Consider the following 23701-nt stretch of genomic DNA (forward strand, 5'->3'; position numbering starts at 1 on the left):
AAAAAAAAAAAAAAACACTCCACTCTGCCAGAGAATATCTTTATTTTGGCAACACACTATTAAGCTGAGAGTCCAAAACTATACCTTAAGAAAAATCTAACAACATTATGGAGACATTACCCATTAAAAAAACTTCACCTGACATTTTCCATAATTTTTTCTTTAGGAAATAAACTTCCAGAATAGGATCAAAATAAAAGGCATCAATCTAAAAAAGAACAATTTCATAGTAGAACATCTCTAAAAGAGTAGAGGAAGTGCTTGGTTACCATACATTATAAAAACAAAGTTAAGTTTACAGAGTATTATGCTTGGGATAATGAAAATAGTAGCTATAGCAAGGTAGCCATATCTAATACATACACAGTCTTTTCAGAAACTGTCTGTGCCACCAGTTCATAAATCTGAGCTCCATTGTCTGACATGGAGATGACGAATAAAGCTTTGTTATCTGGAAAAAACAAGACAAGATTACTCTAACACTCTGATCTTGGGAGACCATAAGGGATGTTTTTAGAGTCTTGAAATAGTCCACTCCTTAAACTAGATAAAGGTTACATATATTTACTTAAAATTCATCAAGATGTACAGTTAAAATCTGTGCAACTTACCATATTAACCTATTTATTGTATTATATTTATTGTACTTCAATAAAACAAAGATTATACAAATTAGCACTAATTCCACAATAATTTACTAGAAACAAAAGGATGTCAAAAATCCAAATTACTGGCTGGGCATGGTGGCTCACGCCTGTAATCCCAGCACTTTAGGAGGCTGAGGCAGGTGGACCGCTTTGAGCTCAGGAGTTAGAGACCAGCCTGGGCAGCATGGCGAAACGCTGCCTCTACAAAAAACAAAAAAATTGGCCAGGCCATGGTGGTACATGCCTGTAGTCCCAGCTACTCAGGAGGCTGAGGTTGAAGAATTGCTTGAGCACGAGATGCAGAGGTTGCAGTGTGCCAAGGATGCACCACTGCACTCCAGCCTGGGTGATAGGGTGAGACCCTCGTCTCAAAAGAAAAAAAAAAAATCCAAATTACCAAATCAAATGCTATTACTCTTTTGCATGTATTTTGAACTGCCCTTTTGCTAAGTTGTTAATAATATTCAGTGAATAGTGGAGAAAAGAGGTCACAAATTTATTTTGCCACCATGAAACTAACAAGTTTTAAAAGGGACCCCTTTGTTAATAGAGTTAAAATATAACTTGCCAGTCAAATTTGGTTTTTAATCAAAATTCCATCCATCTCTTCAGTTTTTATTTTTTTTCTCACCAAATCAAAAAACATACCACCCTAAATGAAAGGCTTTTCACTGGGATCCATCAATGATTTGAACATAAAGAACCAAAGTAATAGCATAAAAATTTTCAAATACAGAAAACCATTCACAGAATCTAGACACCCTAAATAACTTTGGGGTATAAACTCTTAGGTCTCTTTCTAAGCAGTAAATTTCACGTAATTTGCTTAAGGATATAAAAATAGCAAGACTCTATGCCACTTGTGTTACTTAAACAGCACTGAGTATCTTATGCAACTTCACAATGAATCTGGAAATTAGTATCCTTTGGTGGACATACTTGCCTGTTGCCACTTGTCGAACCAACACTGTACTCAACTTAATGACAGGGCTAAACGTATGTTTGCTATCAGCTGTAGATGCCAGAATCTTACTATGACACCTTAACACCAGTCTATCATCCTGCTTTTGTAACAATACAAGAATGTCTTCCAGCAGCAATGTGTATAAATCTAGAAATAAAAGTGCAGAAAAAAATGGTAAGTACAGAAATTGAGATGTCTTTGATTAACTTTATAATGATTCAACAGACGAATTTTATTTCTGTTAAAGCTACAAAATTTTCAAAATTGACTTGTATATTATCTTTTAAAATTTCATTTTCAATAATTCATTTTTATTGTATTTCACTAAAGTGTCACTCTGTGACTAACAGGAAATAAAAAACAACAAGCTGGATGTGGTGGTGTGCGCCTATAATCCTGGCTACTAGGGAGGCTAGGGCAGGAGGATCACTTAAGCCCAGGAGTTCGAGGCAGCAGTGCACCATGACTGCATCTGTGAATAGCCACTACATTTCAGCCTGGGCAACATAGTAAGACCTTGTTTCTGAAAAAGCAAAAACAGTTCCTCATCCCAGACAGTTTAAGAAGTACTGGTCTAAAGAAAGCTTACAAAGCATACGAAGACTCACTAGAATATAAGAATGATGGAAATAGGACTAAATCAGATCTCTGTTACATTCCTAAATGAATAACACGTTACATATAATGAAATAACACAAGCAGATCTACAAATGTACAAATAACACGAGGTAGCACTGCTAACTGCTGGGAGAATGGTTCGCTCCTCTTCCTTTTGTCATAGGAAACTCCTATTTCTTCCCTTTTGCCACTCTCCCCAAAACTAACAGACAATATCAGACCTACCAATAGTTTTATCTCTATTCACCTTCCAAACCAATGGCCCTTCATGAATCATCTTCCTTTTTGTTAAATCCAAATTCTGGCAAAATAAAGAAAATCATGCACAAATAATTTTCAAGCACTCAGTAACATGATATTCTATATAATACAGTCTCTTTTAAAGAAATTCTTAATATAAAATACACCATTTACATCAACTATCATTATTGCTATTTGTCAGTTCTTGAAAATGGCACAAAGGCCATGTTAAAGTAATCTGCATATGATTTTCTAAAAAGGAAAATGTATCTTGCAGAAAAACATTCAGGAGTACTATCTTCCAAACCTCATTCTAAACAGATAATAACAGAGTATGAAAATCAAGTTACAAACATTCAGCCACTAGAGTCTCAACGTATCCTTTAATTTTTCTATGAATAATTGGATGAGCATGGTGCATATGCTTGTCTATAAGAAAGCGGCTTCAGTTCCAAGGCTCTAATTTCAAAGAAGGTTCTAAGAAATAGTACTCATGAAAAGTCCAGGTACTACTCAGGCTTGGTCTAAATATTAACAACTTATTAGTAAGAGAATCATCTTTTAGTATTAGCAGCTCTAGAAAACTCTCATTCTTTGGAAGTTAAGGGGAATAAGCACATTTACAAGCTTGTTGACAAAGTATTAATATATGACATAAAAGTCTATTTTAACAGCCACCAAATAAATCTGCCAAATACACCACCTAGTGAAATGGTACAAAAAGACTTAAAATCCGAAAAAGTTAACACATAAGCCCACATACTAGGAGTGGCAATTAGTAAACATTCTACTATCTTTCCTATACTGGTTCCAACTTTTATGATTTTCAAGACCCTCATGAGAAAATAATATGTTATCTTGTGTTATTAAATGACCTGGAAAGTTACCATAGTAAACAGTCCTACCCTTATTTAAACTACAGAACACTGGCTGGACATGGTGGTTCATGCCTGTAATCCCCACACTGTGGGAGGCTGAGAAAGGAGCGCTTGAGCCCGGGAGTTCTGGACCAGCCTAACAACACAGCAAGACCTTGTCTTTACAAAACATAGAATTAGCTGGGCATGGTGGCATATACCTATAGTCCTAGCTGCTAGGGAGGCTGAGGTGGGTGGACTGCCTGAGTCCAGGAGGTCAAGGCTGCAGTGAGCCAAGATCGCACCACTGCATTCCAGCCTAGGCAACAGAGCGAGACCCTGTCTGAAACAAACAAACTACAGAACACAATACAATTAAATTTTATAATAATTAGTGTCCCTTAGTCTCCTGCCAATTGCTGTCATGTAACATTACAGTTTCACGCAAGATATTCCTCTAATGAAAGACTAATCTTCATACAGATCAGGCATTTAAAAGGCAGCAAAAAAATCATAAATACAGATAATCTATGATACAAGAACTCCTTCAGGTGATGTATATTCCCATTGAGATGTTAATTACCTGCCAGGTCTTTAGCAAATTTTATTTTATTTTTTAAATTATGATTAGACCATCTCTCACCCTGAGCTCTTCAACATTTGGGTACTCTGACAACTTCAGGCTGGAGGTATCAAGGCGACGCTGATAATCTTCGAGGCGCTGAAAATTAGACAGGGTGGAACCAAAGTTAGTGTTTTGGTCATTAATGACCTATTTCTGAATCAAACTAAGCATTTAAAATCTCCATTTTACTGAGCTCTTTGCAATGCTAGACAGGACTGAAAACTCACTCTCTTCTCTTGGCTTTGGTGATATTATACTCTCCTAGTTTTCCTCCTACCTCCTTGGGTTTTCTTTCTCAATCTTCTTTTCAAAGTCATTGGTCTCTTATTAGCTTATATTTATTTTCTGAATGTGTAAATTATGCACACAGTACAAAATGCAGATGGTGACATAAGACAAAAAATAAAAAGTCTCCCTCTAACCTTGTCCTATTGCCCCACCTCCCTCAATTTTCCCTAAAGAAGCAATCGCTAATATCCATTTCTTGGGTAGCCTTTGAGAAAAATTCTGTGCAAATAGATATGTATATCTCTATTTATTTATACATGCATATATAAGTATGCTAGTCTTCGTGCATGTTGTGTGTATGTGTCCTTTTTTAAAACAAGATATGGTAGCATAATATATTCATATATGCATTCCTTTGGTATTCCCATATGTATTCCTCATTGAAATGGTAGAATACCATTCATATATGTATTCCCCCGTGTGTGTGTGTGTGTGTGTGTGTGTGTGGTGTACGACTTATAAATATATCTTGGAGATTGTTCCACATTAGCACATATAGAGAGTTATTTCATTTTTTATAAATGACTACAGGATATAAAACTCTGTAAATAAACTATAATTTATTTCATTATGCCTTACTGATGGGCATTTAAGTTACTTCAACTCTTCTGTAACAAACAATACTGTAATAAAGTGGACTTAAATATATGTCTTTGTATACCCGTGTAGGATATCTGTAGGATAAATTTCCAGAACTGTTGGATCAAAGGGTAAGCACATTCCCCCTCGAAATCGTTTCCAAATTTTACATGGAAAAGTCTGCATGAGCATAGTGAACACCTCCATATTACCATCTATATTCTACAATTAACATCTGCTCTATTTGTTTTATCATGTATCTATTTATTCATCCCTCTATCCACCAGTCCATCTTATTTTTTGGATGTTTTCAAAATAAATTACAGACATAAGTACACTTTACCTCTGAACATTTAAGTATCCATACAGTTTTTTTTAAAAAGTAAAATTTGCATACAGTAGAACACACATTTTAAGTGTGTGTTCCATGAATTTTGACAAGTGCTTATACATTTGTGTAACCTAAACATCTATCAAGATAGAAAATTTCACCCCAGAAAGTTTCCTCATACTTCTTTCCAGTTAATTTCTACCTCCACATCCCCAGTGGCAACCAGTTTTCTGTTTTTTTCCTACCATAGAATAGGTTAGTCTCTCTTAGAAGTTCATATAAATAGAATCATAGGTATGTACTCTTTTGCCTCTGTTTTTTTTCCACTCAGCATGTTTGTGAGATTTGTCCATGTTGTGTGCCTTAGTGGTACACTCCTTTTTTTTTTTTTTTTTTTAATCACTCAGGGCATTCTCTTTTATAAGTATACCACAGTTGGTTTATCCATTCTGTTGATAATTCTTGGGCTGTTTCTAGCTTTTTGCTATTATGAACAAAGTTTCTATAAGCATTCTTGTCTAAGTCTGTTTGTGGGTGTATCTTTATCCTCAGATAAAGATATATTTTATTATTCAGAAAATCTAGGTCCATTTTCTTATGATTGACATTCCTACTAAAGTTAGTTAGTTAATTTGTTATCTGCTATTTCCAGCAGGCACAATGGATAACCAGCCTGAGTATGCCAGTTCAACTATACCAGGGGTCTGCAAAGTTTTTCGTAAAAGGTCAGTTAGGTTTTGCAGGCCATATAGTCTCTCTCAGTTATTCAGTTCCACTGTTTCAGAACAAAAGTAGCCACAGATAATACATAAATGATCAGGCTCTGTGTAGTAAAGAACTCTAATATGGTTCATTTCTCTTGAGCAAATCACTAGGAACAGAACTGCTGAGTCAAAAGGTAGATATAAGGGTATGTACAGAGTTTTAATCTAAATAAATATTGCTATATAACCCTCTGGGGTTTTATCATTTTACACTCTGAACAGCACAGTTGAAAGTACTAGTTTTTCTATAGCCTCACCAAGACAGTTGTAATCATACTCAGCTCCTAAGAAACTACATCCATGTTCATGGATTCAATTAGCCCCTGTATGCTCACAATCTTACATTTCTATCTTCAACATGGTCCTTAAAGGTGGACCCATATAGCCAACTGCTTACTGTACAGTCTACCTGATAGTCTAAAGTGACCTCATCATCTTCCCCACAAATCTGGGGCTTCTCCACTCATCCTGTCCATTCAAATATGCAATCTGGAAACCTGGGGGTTTATTCTTGACATCACTTTTCCTTCAAATCCTTCTTCAAATCAGTCATCAAGTCCTGTTAATTTTACCTTCTAAATACTTCTCCAACTTCTCTAAGCTGCCATCAGCTATCCTAGATTGCTGCAAGATTAATAAATGGGCTCTTTCATCCACTATCCTTCAACTCATTCTCCATAGAGTAGTAGGGGTGACACTTATATAATGAAAATCTGACACTATATTCTTATTTGTCTATGCTGAATTCCTACTGCTCTTAAGAATAAAAATCAAAATTTTTCATCTGATCTCTAGGGCCTTTATGAGTTGGCCTTGGTCTACTTTCCCTCATTTTATGCCACTCTGACTTTGCTTTTTAGGCATGATCCACACTCATTTAAATTTTCAATTCCTCCAACAGACCATGCTTTCTTTTTCTGTCAGAACTTTGGTATATATTGCCTCTACCTCTAGGGTTGCACCCTTCACATCATTTTGGTTCACTTCCACTCATCCTTCAGAGCTTGGCTCAAGTGTGAATTTCTCAAGAAAATTTTCTCTAATAGGCACCACCTAACAACCCCAAACTAAGCTAGGCCACACAGTTATATATCATAGCATCTTGAAATTATCCTTGATAGCAGCTATCACAACTGATACAAAATATCTGCACTATAATCCTGTTAAATGCCTTTCTATCCTCCTAGCAAACGAGCTCAGTGTGGGCAGATACTGTGCTCATTTTCTCAACTACTCTGTACCCTATGCCCAGCATACAGTAGATGCTCCATAAATATCTGCTGAATGAACAGATAAATGAAAGAGCAAACAACCAGCTTGAGATGTTCCAAAAAGTCAAACACAACTCTGATATTCTATCATAAACTGATCTTGACCTGCCTACTATGCCAATAGTAAACAAATGTTCTCCCTGTCCATTAGGTAATGATAGTTGTACAACTATTTCACAGATCCCAGGTAATACTAATTTAATGTTCTCCCAATGTTATCCTGTATCTTCTTGTTTTCCTTTTTTACCTGCTTGTTTTCTGCCTCCTTGACAGCCTGATTTACATAATTTAAGATCTGACGACAGTGATCTGCAGCTTTCTTCACCTTTTCCCTTTCTGTTGGCCATTCTAAATATGGGGAAGAAATCAAAATGTAAAATAGAGGAAATGAGCAGAAAACCATAAAAGTATATGTAAATGAGATTTCATTTCATTTCAATAGTTTTAAGAGCAAAAAATAGACCTTGAAGATTTTTGCACCAGCTTAAAGCCTCTGTCAGAGTCTCAATTCAAGCTGTCTTTGGACAGGTAAAACTTCTTATAACAGGACTTTAAAACATAAATTCTAATCTTTAAAAAAGAAATCAGAGTACAGAATCTGAAATCCAAGAAGAGATGCTTTACATGAAGCACCAGGACCACTAGATTACATACTCCAGAAGGGCAGGTCTCATTTACTTTGTAAACAACATAAAAGGAAATCCCTTCTACCCCTAGAATTTCACAGTGCATAGCCTACATAATTACGTCCAGTGAACCTGTTAAACAAAATGTTTTAATAACATAATTCAAAATAATTCCAAAACAAGTTTCTTTGAATTTGAGATTATATTTAAAGAAAGAAAACAGATCACAACATTAAAAGAAGATGAAATTCACCAAAACATACTGAGGTGGCCCGAAGAAGACTAGATTATATCTTGTTAGAAAATCTTGGCTGGGCATGGTGACTCATGCCTATAATCACAGCACTTTGGGAGGTGGGAGGATTGCTTGAGGCCGGGAGTTTGAGGCAGCCTGAGCAACATAGTGAGACCCTTGCTTTAAAAAAAAAAAAAAAAAAGTCATGTGTCGGTGGTGTACACCTGTAGTCCCAGCTGCTTCGGGAAGCTGAGGGTGGAGGAATGCCTGAGGCCCAGGAGTTGAGGTTGCAGGAAACTATGGATGTGCCACTGCACCTCCAGCCCTGCACAGCCTGAGTAAGACCCTGTCTCAAAAAAAAAAAAAAAAAAAAAAGAAAGAAGAGAAAATCTTGTCGTACTATTTGGAAATCCAACTCCATTCAGGATGCTGTAAGATATTATTTACAGTATATTGGGAGTTTTTTTGTTGTTGTTCCTAAGCTTTTTATTTCAGTGAAAATGTTGTACCTGTGTATTTGCCAATATTATCCAATAGAAGCGGGTACTTAGTAAGCCTTTGCATTTGAGTGGGAATAATATCCTTCAGTTGAAGACGTCGACACAGTGGATTACTTTCAGCATCCTAAAATTAAAGTGAAATAAGTGAATCTGTAATTCTTATTAGAACCATAGTTAACATGTACTATGTATTCACCATAAGTGTTTAATGCATCACAGTTCTGGTTATTAAATCAAGATCTTTAAAAAATGCCAAGATATATCATTGCCACACTATACTTCTGCTTTCTCCTTTAATCACATAATGGGGGAACAGAGCCTCTATCACTAAATGAATGGCTTCTTTGTTATCTGTTTAAGGAGGGACTGAAAGCATCCATAAGCAGCTCTACGTATTGCTTCCTTGTGTTGAAACAAGTTTTATCTTCACCTATTCAGAAAATCTAGGTCCATTTTCCTATGATTGACATTCCTACCAAAAGTGGTTAATTTGTTATCTGCCATTCCAAGAAGGCACAATGGATAACCAGTCTGAGTATGCCAGCTCACCTATACCAGTGGTCTGCAAAGTTTTTAGTAAAATGCCAGTTAGTAAATATTTTAGGCTTTGCAGGCCATATAGTCTCTCTCACAACTATTCAGCTCCACTGTTTTGGCACAAATGAATGAACAAGGCTCTGTGTAGTAAAGAACTCTAATATGGCCTCCGAGGTTCCCATCCTCTTGTGTAAATACTCTGTGTAATCCCATGCCCTTGAGTATGAACATTTTGGAATCTGTGAATACAATGGGATATCACACCCATGATTAGGTTGCCACCACATGATTTTGAGATCGTAAGAAAGGAAATTGTCCTGGATGGGCCTGACTTCATTAGAGGAGCCTTTAAAACAAATCTGTATCAGAAAGCCACACTCCCACTGGCCTGGAAGAAAGCATACATCCACCTCTAAACTGCCTAACGGGGCCATATGGCAGAGATATCTGTATTCTCTAGGAGTTGAAACTGGTTCCTAGTTCCAATAGCCAGCAAGGTAGGACCTCAGTTATACATTTACAAAGAAATGAACTCTGCTAACAACCAGTGAGCTTAGAAGAGAACCTTGAGCATCAGATGAGAGTTGCAGCTCCAACTGACACTGTGATCTCAGCCTAGTCAAACTCTCAAGGGAGGATCCTGCTAAACCACAGCCACACACCACAACTGTGAGAAATCTGTCAAGTGGCTATGTTTGTGTTTACATAAAACTTTATAAAAACAGGTAACAGGCTAGATATGGTCTGCTGGCCATAGCTGAAAGACCCTTAATTCATATACCCCAATGAGTATGGCTGCTGTTATGTTTTTCCCTGGATAAGCCCATTCTCATGCTTTGACAAAATTATCTTAATAGGGCATACGATTGTTTCCTGATAAAAGCCTCGTGGCAATGTGGATTTCTGTATCAAGTATTTTAATCCTGACATATTTTTCATTATTCACCATTCCAAAATCATTTTTATGCCTGCCAGGAGTTTAAGAGATAATGTATAGTTTTTAAAAATGTTAATATGGGCCGGGTATAGTGGCTCACACCTGTAATCCCTTTGGGAGGCCGAGGCGGGCGGATCACTTGAGGTCAGGCGTTCAAGCCCAGCCTGGCCAACATGGTAAAACCTCGTCTCTACTAAAAATAGAAAAAATTAGCAGGGTGTGGTGGCATGCACCTGTAATCCTAACTACTGGGGAGGCTGAGGCAGGAGAATCACTTGAACCCAGGAGGCAGAGGTTGCAGTGAGCTGAGATTGTGCCACTGCACTCCAGCCTGGGCGACAGAGCGACACCCTATCTCAAAAAAAAAAAAAGTTAACATAGATGTAATGTTTGTAAAAGTCTTAGTCAGAATTTCCCCAGTTTATCTGATAATTGATAAAAACTTGCCTTATTTTTTTTCTTACATGACTCACTCAACTCACTTGCACAAAAGTCTGAAATCGAGAATCCTTTTTCTGACGAGACTTGATCATTTCCAGGGCGAAAGGCTGGTTACTGCAAAAGGTAGCAGCAGCATGTTTCAATTTCTCCTCTCCTGGTCCGCTGAACTGTGCCAAGAATGCAAAGAACACAAAAGAGAATGGGATACTGAGCTTATACAAGGCCAGACAAAGAGACAGACAACCAGAATCCTTTCAACATTTCAATAAGTACTCTCAAGTGACAAAATACACAGAACTGCATATCTCTGTGAAATATCAATGGTTCTCCATTAAAAAGGTCTGACCTTGACACAACCAGATCTTTTCTGATCATATTCCAATGCTTACTTCTTCTTTTTTATTTTTTTGAGAGTCTTGCTCTGTCGCCCAGGCTGGAGTACAATGGCACGATCTCGGCTCACCGCAACCTCTGCCTCTCGGGTTCATGAGATTCTCACCTCTGCCTCCCAAGTAACTGGGATTACAGGCACACACCACCACACTCAGCTAATTTTTGTATTTTCAGTAGAGACGGGGTTTCACCATGTTGGCCAGGCTGTTCTCGAACTCCCGACCTCAGCTGATCTGTCCGCCTCGGTGTCCCAAAGTGCTAGGATTACAGGTGTGAGCCACTGTGCCGAGTCCCAACGTTTTCTTACTTGTAGCGTATCACAACCTATTACCTTTGTGCCTACATTACTTGTAAATTACACAGAAAAGCTGACATTTGGAGAATGTAAGATACAAAATGCCTGAAGACTGAGACTAAATTTTCATTCTTTTTTTTTTTTTTTTTTTTGAGACAGTCTCATTCTGTGGCCCAGGCTGGAGTGCAGTGGCGCAATCTCAGTTCACTGCAACCTCCGCCTCCCAGGTTCAAGTGATTCTCCTGCCTCAGCCTCCCAAGTAGGTGGGACTACAGGCATGCACCACCACACCTGGCTAATTTTTTTTGTATTTTTAGTAGAGATGGGATTTCACCATGTTGGCCAGGCTGGTCTTGAACTTCTCACCTCAAGTGATCTGCCTGCCTTGGCCTCTCAAAGTGCTGGGATTATGGGCATGAGCCACTACACCCAGCCTAAAATTTAATTTTCTTACACCCTGACACCTTTACAACAACTACCATCTTACTACTCTGGGAAGCAAATCCTTGGCATACTAGCATTCTTTCTTACTCACTATAAAACCCACTATGACCACAGGCAGGGCATAACTTTTCTGGGTTGAAATAAAATTAAATCACTGCTGTTTCACCTGTGTAGCAGCTGGAGCTGGCTTGGGGGAGATCAATGAGCTTATGAATTCTTTTGCAAAAAATTATACTTCTCACTAATATTTTTTACTTTGTAAATTTAAGTTTGCATATGCCATGATTTTAAGATTTCTGATGGTCAAACACCTAAAAAGTGATTTACTAGTAGGTGCTCTTATAAGTCAAATACATTGTTTTTTAATACAGCATCTATACTTGTAGATAATTGCTTTAAGGTTTGCGAATAGGTTTTCCATATAATCTTCCATTTAAAGCCATATTCCCAAAAGTTTGCACATAAAGGCATTTTGTAAAAAGCCCTTCCGTAGCACATTTGTAGATAAATTCAGAGTATTTTTTCAAGTAGGACACATACAAAGCAATATTTTAATAGGTCACTCCAATTTTGTATTCTTACTCTATGATGAATATGACATTCAACATGTTTAACAATGAGATTGGCAGCATTTTTAGCATGTTAGTCAATCAAAGCACCAAACAACTACAAACAGCAGCTGGGTTTACCAAAGAAAATAATGCCCCCAACCTCAAGCAGTTCTACAGTAGTTTTGTTTTTGTTTTGAGACAGAGTTTCACTCTTGTTACCCAGGCTGGAGTGCAATGGCTCGATCTCGGCTCACCGTAACCTCCACCTCCCAGGTTCAAGTGATTCTCCTGCCTCAGCCTCCGGAGTAGCTGGGATTACAGGCATGCACCACCATGCCTGGCTAATTTTGTAATTTTAGTAGAGACGGGGTTTCTACATATTGGTCAAGCTGGTCTGACCTCAGGTGATCTGCCTGCCTCGGCCTCCCAAAGTTCAGGGATTACAGACGTGAGCCACGGCGCCCAGCCTCTACAGTAGTTTTACAAGCAGTTTAAGTATAGATGTTCCTTGATTTCTGATGAAGTTATATCCTAATACAACCATCAAAAATTGAAAATATCTTAAGTTGAAAATGCATTTAATACACTGAACCTACCAAATACCATAGCTTGGCCTAGCCTACCTTAAATGTGCTCAGAACACTTGCATTAGCCTACAGCTGGGCAAAATCATCTATATACACTGTAGAGTGGTTGTTTACCCTGTGATCACATGGCTGACCAGGAGCTGTGGCTCACGGCTGCTGCCCAGCATCGAGAGTAACATACCACATATTGCCAAGCTCCGGAAAAGATTAAAAGTCAAAATTCAAAGTGTGGTTTCTACTGAATGTGTATTACTTGCCCACCACTGTAAAGTAAAAAAACTGCCAAAGTGGGAACCACAGTAAGTCAAGGATTGTCTGTATATGTAAAGTGATCTTAAGGAACAATACTGGAAAAGTACTTTCCAAAATGATTTTATTTAAACAGCAAGAGTAAAATCTAAAGGCCTATTTATGATTCTTGCTTTTATGATTTCTGGCCAATGCCTTCTTCTGAATTAACTCTTTGTATGTGACAGTTACAAACCACCATTTAGCTTTTCCTCAACTTTTTACAGGTACAGGCATACCTCGTATTTTTATTGTACTTTGCAGATATTGCATTTTCACAAATTAAAGGTTTGTGACAACCCTGAGCAAGTCTGTTGGTGCCATTTTTCCAAAACCATGTGCTCATGTCATGTCTGTGTGCCACATTTTGATAGTTCTCATAATAGTTTAAGCTTTTTCATTTCACTATAACTGTTACGGTGATCTGTGATCAGTGATCTTTGATTTTACTATTTATTGTTTTGGGGCACCATGAACTGCACCCACATAAGGTGGCAAACCTAATGGAAAAATGTTGTGTGTGTTCTGACCATCCCCCATCTCTCTTCCCTTTCCCTGGGCCTCCTTATTCTGAGACACAACAATATTGAATTTAGGCCAATTAACAACGCTACAATGGTCTTTAGGGATTCAAGTGATGAGTCGCACATCTCTCACTTGAAATTAAAAGCTAGAAATGATTAAGTTTAGTAAGGAAGGCATGTCAAAAGCTGAGATTTGGCTCTTATGCCAAATGGCCAACTTGTAAACACAAAGAAAAAATTCTTGAAGGAAATAAAAGTGCTACTCCAATGAACAAATGAACAAGAGGAAACTGAAACAGCCTATTGCTGGTATGGAGGAATTTTGAATGGTCTGTATAAAGAAGATGAAATCAGCCATAATATTCCCTTAAGCCAAAGCCTAATACAAAGCAAGCCCCTAATTCTCTTCATTTCTATGAAGGCTGAGAGGTAAGGAAGCTACAGAAGAAAAGTTTGAAGGTAACAGGGGTAAACTGATGAGATTTAAGAAAAGAAGTCGTCTCCATAAAAATAAAAGTACAAAGTGATGCGTCAAGTGTTGATATAGCAGTAGAAGCTACAGTAAGTTACCCAGACGACGTACCTGAGATAATTAATTACAACGGCTACACTAAACAAAGATTTTCAATGTAGATGAAATAGCCTTCCATTGGAAGAAGATGCCATCTAGAACTTTCATAGCTAGAGAGGAGAAATCAATGTCCGACTTCAACATGTCAAAAGAAAGTCCAGTTCTCTTGTTAGGGGCCAATGACTTTAAATTGAAGCCAATGATAATTTACCATTCTGAAATTCCTGGGGCCCTTAAGCATAATGCGAAATCTACTCTGCCTGTGCTCTATAAATGAAACAACAAAGCCTGGATGACAGCACGTCTGTTATGACCTACTGCTCAGAAAAAAAAAGTTATTTTTAAAATAGTACTGCCCATTGACAATGCACATGGTCACTTAAAGACTTCTGATGGAGATGTACAAGGAGGTTAATGTTGTTTTCAGGCCTGCTAACACAATATTCATTCTGCAGCTCATGGATCAAGGAGTAATTTTTACTTTCAAGTCTCATTATTTAAGAAATATATTTCATAAGGTGATAGCTGCCATAACAGTGATTCCTCTGATGGGTCTGGGCAAAGCAAACTGAATACCTTCTGAAAAGGATTCAATATTCTAGATGCCATTAAGAACATTCATGATTCACAGGAGGAGGTCAAAATATCAATATTAACAGGAGTTTGGAAGAAGTCGATTCCAACCCTCACAGGTGACTTCCAGGGGTTCAAGACTTCCGTGGAAGAGGTAACTGCAAAAAAACTAGGATTACAGTGGAGTCTGAAGGTGTGACTGAATCACTGCAATCTCATGGTATGACTTTAACGGATAAGGGATTGCTTCTTACAGATGAGCAAAAAAAAAGTGGTTTCTTGAAATGGAATCTACTGCTTGACCTTTTTCAGCTTTACATTAACTTTGCAAAATGGGTGAGTTTGCGTATTTGGAAAGGTTAGTTACTCAACCTTGAATCTGACCAAGTGTCCATAAAAATAATAAAGAGAAACAGAAAATTTCCTTACCCATGTCAGCAAATCTTCCCCAATCTGATCGATAACAGAGGTCTCATTTCTCTTTCGAACAGCCTTCATTTGTTCATTCAATCCAACTAAAGATAAAAGATAGAAAATGTTAGTAATGCACTCAGTGTAGACAGAATTACTGGTAGTACAGAGTAGCTAATTTTTTTTTTTTTTTAAATAAAGAGGATTTTCACAGTAGTAAAGTTGCTTCTTATCTCCTTAAATAGAAATCTGGACATAGTGCTTATACATCCAGATATTATAAACTCTATCTGAAAAACAGGTGCTAAACAAAAAAGTTTCGTAAACTAGCACTTTACATACATGGTAGTTGCATCAAATATTCATTTAACCTCAAGACTCCATCTATAATCATGCTCAAAAAGAACTTGAATGTAAACAGTACAAGTAATTCTGTTCACTGATCCTCTCAAAATGTGTAAGTGTGCAGGCAATGGATATAATCAAGCCTGAATTTGTCAATGCATGCCTGTGAAACCCAAGATTACCCACAAAGGAATAAAAGGCATCAATTTGGTTAGCAGATGTTTATAGGTAGTGATGACATGAAAAAGAAAGATAAAAAAAATTAAGGGTCATAGAGAAATAGTGACCTATAAATGAGAGGAACATCATATTACCGTCCGAAAGTCCAAGATGATTTCAACCAATAAAATGTCAACAAGGTGGAATTTTTATACACTTATTCAAGTATTCCAAGCCACAAAACAATAACACAATTTCTGAGGCCAGGCGTAGTGGCTCAGCCTATAATCTCAGCACTTTGGAGGCCGAAGCAGGCAGGTGGATCACTTGAGGTCAGGAGTTTTGAGACCAGCCTGGCCAACACGGTGAAACCCGTCTCTACGAAAAACACAAAAATTAGCTGGGTGTGGTTGTGCACGCCTGTAATCCCAGCTACTCAGGTGGCTGTGGTGGGAGGATCCCTTGAACCCAGGGGGCAGAGGTTGCAGTGGGCCAAGATTGCACCACGGCACTCCAGCTTGGGCAACAGAGCGAGACTCCGTCTCAAAACAATAAAAACAATTTCTGAAAATTACCCAACCATGCGATTATATACCATATACTACTATTTAAAAAATACATTTATACATATATTATTATATTGGATATATATATTTAAAGAGATATATATATACTATAATTGATAGAAAATTTTCAACGGTGAATTTGACTATTCATGTTTTTCACCTTAGACACTGACTTTAGACTGGAAGCCCTATGTTGACACATTGTATATGTAAGACTGATTGTGAGGAAAAGGATCTAGTCAAAGTTCCAATCATTTCTTTATTTATATTACATTCTCACATATAATCTCAGGAATACTAACATGGGTACATTTACAAAATTTTATACTCACAATATTTTCTCTATTGGAAATGTTAGGGGCAAAGATCAGAGCTAATTTCTCTTACTATGAAGTTGAAGAATATCTTCCAAGTTTGAAAAAATTTTCCGTAGCTCTGAGGGTGACAGAATTCCTTCTCTGGACACTCGCTGATAGAACACTTGATCAAGAACCTTCAGTGTTCGAACATGAGCTCTTTCAGTGTAGAACAATTCTGAGCAGGAAAGACATACGAAATGTTGCCTTACTTAGAACAATTTCATAGGATCAATCATACTCTTTAGCTGGAGTGAAGTAGCAAATGAATTATATAATACATTATTTATCATTTAGAAAGGATAAAATATCTCTGAACTCATTCTGATTCCAAGAAATTCTCCTACATACTGGCTCTGAGAGTTGAATACTGACAAATAAAAAATATCATTCAAAACTTTTTTTTTTTTTAGTGTATTCCCAAACTCATCTATCTGTTTACAATAATACCCACCTATCACAACTATGTCATTAAGAAAACTGTAAGCCACAACATCATATAGCCTTTAATTTGAGCCCTCTTAAGAAATAATAGTACTTTTGGTTACCTAATTTGCCTATAAACACTCATTTCTGGGGTCAGGCTTATAATTTCATGATGTCTCTGTATTGTCAGAGACAAGATATTTATTCAAATCACATGCTAAGGATAGCAAAGGGTACAGCATCCATGCCACACATTTATCACATACATGCTAGGTTAAATGAAGAACACTGCACTTGGATACAGAAAGAAGACCAGGAATGAATTTTTTTTCCTTTTATATTATTAGCTGTATGATCTTAATGAATTCAATCTCCCTGGGCCTTACCTTCCTCATTTAAAATCTATACATAAAAATAACTTAGTTGTTACAATGACTTTTCAACTTTAAGATCTATAATGCTATGAATCTTAAATATCTTTAAGGCTAAACACCTTTTCCTTTTAAATTATCAATAAGAATCACAGAAGCACTTGCATTTTCTTGAGGTCAAGGATTATCTGTCCAGTTTAATTTCCTCTTTGTTTAAAACAAAAGGCTAGGAGAAATTTTGAAGCAAACTCCAAGGCTGAGAGACTTAATTTACTCTGACAAAACTCAGTATTTGTAAACAACAACAAATTGATTACACTCACCATTAATCACTTCCTGTCTTTTAATCTCACAAGGTTTTAGTCCCAATAACACTTCTCGACTAACAAGCTGCTGCCAGTTGGGTGGATCTGTCTCTAAGTCGTTTTCAAATTGTTCATCCTCACTTTGACTTTCTCCAAAAGCTACACTGTCAAACCTACGAAGCAAAAATAGTGATTTCAATTTGAGGACTTCAGGTGGACAACGGGAAACAGCACAAGTCTTTATATTACAATAAATTCTAATCAGATTCCTGAATCTGACTTAGCACAGAGCCTGAAATTTCATCCTCTCCTACAAATGGCTGTTTTATACATACTTCAAAATACAGCTTTTGAATGACGGGTGTTTCTTAACAGCTTTCTTTTAGACTACATTAACAGATTGGTATACAGGGTTTCTTTTCCTTTAAACTGGAACTTCAAGAGGACAAAAGGTTACATTTCTTAAAATGCGCCTTTATTGAAAGCTGCTTAAGATATACTTACTTTCGAAAGGGCTTTGGTGTCCCATGTTCAGTCACCCTAAAACAATGGAGAGTAAAAAGTAACATGAAAACAAAATGGTGATCAATAAATTTATACCAAGGATACTCAAAGCTAGGTTAAACTCCAACAAGCTTGATAAATAATTCTGTAATAATTTAATATAAAATAAATTGAAGAAAATTTGAGTACCTTTCTAAATTTCAGTAACAAGTTCTGAAAAGGTGTTTTAGTTCTTTTATGTACCCAACTTATTTATTTATTTATTTTATTTTTTACAGTTTGAAGTGGGGGCTTACTACATTGCCCAGGCCTGTCTCAAACTCCTGAGTTTAAGTGATTGATTCTCCTGCCTCAGCCTCCCAAGTAGCTGGGATTATAGGTACATACCACCATGCCAGGCTTAAGTGCTAGAATGCTACTAAAGTATAGGAATAGTATATAATTTAAAAACTTTAAGTAATGCCCTAAGTTTCTCTAAGATATCACTGAATTACCTTTCTACTTCACATTCCTCCTCCTGCACTTGGTCTAATGGAGGTGGTGGGAAATCAAAGACAGTATTGAGAGTACGAGGTGTGCCATCTAAGGTGTCTCCAGGTGCTGGTGTTTCTCCAACTTGCTTTGATCCTATAGACAAAAGTCAGACATTTGAAGAGTGTTACCACTTAATAAAGTCACTGGTCACCAAAAAAATTTAGTTCCCAGAAGAGCTTCAGTCTAATCCACAGCTACATTCTTATTTAAACAACTGCAGGTTCACTAGAACTAAAAATTTAACATACAAAATTATGGCATCTCAGGCTCACGTGATCCTCCCATCTCAGCCTCACATGATCCTCCCGTCTCAGCCTTCCAAGTAGCTGGGCCTACAGTTGCGTGCCACCACATCTGGCTCATTTTAAAATTTTTTGTAGAGATGGGGTTTTGCTCCTTTGCCTAGGCTAGTCTTGAATTCCTGGGCTCAAGCAATCCTTTCACCTTGGCCACCCAAAGTGCTAGGATTATAGGTGTGAGCCACCATGCCTGGTCAGAAAAATAATTTTAAAGTTGTTTCTTAAAATTAACATAAGAAATAGCAAGGACTTGTATAGTGCAGAAGAGTGTATGATGAGGAACAACATTTTCCCATCTTATGCTTTTCTACCCCAGTATCAATCCTTTTTCATGTTTTCAAATGTGAGTTATTATAGTGGTCCAACTACAAATAACCTCTTTCTTTTTCATGATTTATTATCTTTAGTTAGCATCTATTTCTTTCCCCTCTGAGGATTTTGCTGACTTACACTTTCCACCTTCACTTTCCTCCCATTTCTTCCCAATGTTTAACAGTTTTATCATTATTACTAACTGGGTTATCAGTTACTACCTAAATTTAAATGACATGTCTATGTTTTTGTTCTATCAAAAAATTAGTATCTCAACTCTGTTCTATGTCAGATTAGGTATTCAGTGTCCACATCCTCCCTCTAATTGTATTTCCTGCCTTCTACCTTTCATTTGTTTCAACTACATTTTTCCTTGCATCATAAAAGAATTTTTTACATTTGTATTCTAATCTGCAGCCATAATGAACTATTCCATGCTTTGCTTGGTAGGGTTATTCTACAAGTCTGAAAATCAAGAAAAAGTGTTTATGACATATATATACTGTCATCTACAACACACATGTATATATCATTCCCGCCAGATTAAGAAGTATACTAGTTAGGATTATGTATTTTTTCCTGTTGGTCCAATGATGCAATTCATGCGCCACTTCAAATAGAACGTTTATTAAAGTCTTTCTTACACACCATCAATTGCTAAAGATCATGCCACTTTTTATTTTGCTTCATGTTGAAATCATGACTTATTTTCCTGAACAATTGTTTTTCTTAACATTTCTAAATGCTTTTCTTTTATTGCTGTCAAAGTTATATAATTTTATCAAGTCTCAAACTGTTTCCTCTGCTGCGTCATACTATCCACTGCCTAAGATCCCTCTTTTCTTATCTGTGATGTTCTTGTGTTCCAAACTGGAGCCGTGGCTCTCTTGGCCTGAGACACAACCATCATTTCAGAACTGCCCTTTGCCACTTTCCTGGGTGTTTCCAAAGTTTCCTGGATCCCAGGACATTTTCTTTCTTAATTTTTCCTCTCATATTGCTAGAATGTGTATCCTCAAATGATTTTAAAGGGAAAGGTACATTCCGGTTAAACTGTGGACCTTGCGTATCTGAAAATGTTTTTATTCTTTCTTCATATTTGATGAATAGCTTGGATGGATATAGGATTCCAAGTTCAAAACCATTTTCCTTCAGAGAGTTGAAGGCATGGCTCTTTTGTATTTCAGCACCCAGTGTTATGATGAGGAATGTGATGCAGTATAATCCCCATTTTTTTTTCTCTGAAAGCTTATCCCTGGTGCACTAAATTTCAAAGGACATGTTAAGAAGGGATTTTTAAAAAAGCATTTGCTATAGATGGTCCTCAGTGAGCCCTTTCTACCTGAAGATGGGTATTCTTCTTCAACTCTGGGAAACTTTCTCCTGTTGTTTAACCATCTCTTCTCCACGTCCTCAGCTGACTTTTTGTGAAAGAGACAGATGTTGGCCCTCTGTAGTGGTTCTCTATATAATTCTTCTCTCTCAAATTTCTATCCTTTCATATTTCTGATGTACGCTCTAAAATATTTCCTTGACTTCAATTTTAGGGACTTCTTTTTTTTCCTTTAAATACTGACAGTTGTGGTGGTCTGAAAATATATCCACACATTTTTTTGATATTCCTCCCTCAGGGGTGGAGCCTAATTCCTCCCTCCCTGAGTATGAGCTAGATTTAGTGACTTGCTTCTAACTTGCAGAAGTGACAGAGTGCACCTATAGAGACTATGTCAGAAAAGACACTGGGGCCTTCTTTTTGCTCTCTTTTTTGGGATACTCAGGAAAAGCCAGCTACCATTTCAGGGAACACTCAAGTATCTCTACGGAAAAGTCTATGTGGCAAGGAGCCAGGACCACGAGCGAGGAGCTAAGGCCTCCTGCCATCAGCCACCTGAGTGAGCACAGAAATGGGTTCCCCAGCCCCCGTTCAGCTTTCTGACGACTGGCTAATATCTTGACTGCAACTTTATGACCGACTCTAACCCAGAACCACCCGACTAAGCTGCTTTGGAGTTCTTCATCCACCAAAAAGTCGAGATAAATGTTTTTTGTGTTAAGCCATTATGCTTTGGGATAACTTATCACATAGAAATTGATAATAAACAGATGTCACTGTGTTTAATAGTATATTAAAAATCTTTTGTCTCTGAATGCTCCCTATTCTTGCTTTATAGAGATAATAACTTCTTTAATGTCCCCAAGTATACTACCTAACTTAGAAGTATTTTGCTAAGTTCTTGTCTATTATCAAATTATCTTTTCTTCTAGGGGAAGTTTTCTGTTTATCTGTGTTCTCTCTTTATGTCACTGTCTGATATGTTTGGCATTATATATTATCTTACGTCTTGACTCTGACAAGGGAGAGTAATGATGTTCGTGTTTAATGATGAAAGTGAGTGGCTGACTTGGCTTTGTTTTGCTGCTATATAGTAATAGATCTGTTTCAGTTGAGAGCTCTCTAAGCACAGTGAGTTGCCGGCATGTCTACTGTCAGGCCTTGGGCTCCCAAATGTCAGAACTCCAAGCCATCAGTATTGTGGAGGGACTTAACTCCCCCTACACAATTCACTCAATTATTTTAAAAAAGAGTACTGTTTTTTCTTCTAGTCTACAAGTGACAGAGACTGCTCATACTCTATAATTCAGGGATTAGAAGTTGCTGACATAACTATTTTGATTATAGACCTGCAATTAGTTCATCATTTTTGCTCTTTTTATTTCTGCACTGCATAACATATGCTAACTCTGAGCCCAAAGTCTCTCCAGGGTTCCAGTGAGCAGACTAGGTTCTATCTTAGACTGTTTAAACCAATGATGGGCTCTGGCTTCCTTTATGGTTTTATCTTGTGGTTTTTTTTTTTTTTTGAGATAGGGTCTCATTCTGCCATCCAGGCTGCATTACGGTGGCACGAACATGGCTCACTGCAGCCTGGCCCTCATAGGTCAAGTGATCACCCCACCTCAGCCTCTTGATTAGCTAGGACTACAGGCACATGCCATACGACTGGCTGACTTTTTCATTTTTGGAGAGACAGAGTCTTGTCACATTGCCCTGGTTGGTCCTGAATTTCTAGGCTCAAGCAATCCTCCTGCCTCAGCCTCCCAAAGTTTTGGGATTACAGGAGTAAGCCACCATGCCCGTCTCCTTTACATTTTATCCAACAAATCACTCTTGTCTGCTTTCAATCTCCTAAGTATTTGTTAAAATATCTTATTTCCTGATAAGATATTCCCTTCCTCTACTTTCTTTCTCTTTATAGTTTCTGTTCATCCGTCACCTACCATGTTTTTATTTTAAGGAGTCACAGGAGCCATGAAATATCAATGCATATACTCAATCCAGTATCTTCAGAGTTCCATATCTGACAAAATCCCCAGAGTTTTCTCCAAATATCACCCGTACTTCTTTGTCTTATGTAGAAAACTGCCTATCCCCAGGGGCTTACCTCTTCTGCTACAGCCCTCTGAGACAGAAACTGATGTATCAGTTTCTGTCTTATATTGTATATGTCAGGGTGGAGATGAGATGGATGGCCTTCTTGTTCCTCAATATGATTTTTGGACCATTATCTTGTCTTCTTTTTTTCTTTTTCTTTGAGATAGAGTCTCGCTCTGTTGCCAGGCTGGAGTGCACTGGCGCGATCTTGGCTCACTGCAACCTCCACTTCCTGAATTCAAGCGATTCTCCTGCCTCAGCCTCCCGAGGAGCTGGGATTACAGGTGCACATCACCATGCCTGGCTAATTTTTGTATTTTTAGTAGAGACAGGGTTTCACCACGTTGGCCAGGCTGTTCTCCAACTCATGATCTCAGGTGATCCACTTGCCTCAGCCTCCCAAAGTGCTGGGATTACAGGTGTGAGCCACCGCATCTGGCCTTGTCTTCTTGTATAATCTCTTGCTCCACTGAGACTCTCATGCTCTGGATATTATCACATGCTCTTCCTCCTCAAAACAATCATCTAGCAATGCTAAAAGTTGGCTGGTGGCTCACAGTTTTCCTCTCCATGAAAAAAACCACACTTGGTGACCTCACAAGCCATGAATATTAAGCTATTCAAACTCCTGGCTCCTTGGTTCCTTGCCGTCTTCATCCCTAGTAGCCTCCTCTATGGCACCTCAGGGACCACTCCCAGAGCCTCATTCTTGATCATGTGACCACCAGAAATTGAACCACCTCCCGAACAAGGATGAAGACATGGTAATAAGCTCCTTGCCCAATTATCTACAACAATTACTTCATATCTTTCTTTACTCTTCAAATTCCCTTGCTCTTCTCACTGAACTCTCACTCTCAGTAAATAGTCTTACCTTTACATATACACTCTACATCTCATCTCCTCTCTCCTCACAACTCTGTTCTACTGCTTATGTACTGTCTCCCACATATTCTACCTTTTCTTTCAGTTGCCTTCCTACTAACATTGAAAA

The 23701-nt window shown here is 37.7% G+C and overlaps 1 protein-coding gene across 1 annotated transcript in view; it reads right to left on the reverse strand.

Annotated features, from left to right (window-relative positions):
- The window catches only part of ARHGEF12 (Rho guanine nucleotide exchange factor 12), a 152765-nt gene that overhangs the window by 10308 nt on the left and 118756 nt on the right, over positions 1 to 23701 (reverse strand). The window contains exons 24-35 of the mRNA XM_017870478.1: positions 18624 to 18756; positions 18130 to 18165; positions 17644 to 17798; positions 16555 to 16701; positions 15116 to 15201; positions 10502 to 10627; positions 8555 to 8669; positions 7432 to 7532; positions 3970 to 4047; positions 2455 to 2530; positions 1591 to 1758; positions 364 to 451 (exon numbers count right to left, since the gene is read on the reverse strand). Coding sequence (XP_017725967.1) covers positions 364 to 451; positions 1591 to 1758; positions 2455 to 2530; positions 3970 to 4047; positions 7432 to 7532; positions 8555 to 8669; positions 10502 to 10627; positions 15116 to 15201; positions 16555 to 16701; positions 17644 to 17798; positions 18130 to 18165; positions 18624 to 18756 — 1309 coding nt within the window. The remainder of the gene's footprint in view (positions 1 to 363; positions 452 to 1590; positions 1759 to 2454; positions 2531 to 3969; positions 4048 to 7431; positions 7533 to 8554; positions 8670 to 10501; positions 10628 to 15115; positions 15202 to 16554; positions 16702 to 17643; positions 17799 to 18129; positions 18166 to 18623; positions 18757 to 23701) is intronic.

The sequence above is a fragment of the Rhinopithecus bieti genome, unplaced genomic scaffold, assembly GCF_001698545.2.
Source record: "Rhinopithecus bieti isolate Rb0 unplaced genomic scaffold, ASM169854v2 scaffold_5002, whole genome shotgun sequence".
Taxonomy (NCBI): Eukaryota; Metazoa; Chordata; class Mammalia; order Primates; family Cercopithecidae; genus Rhinopithecus; species Rhinopithecus bieti.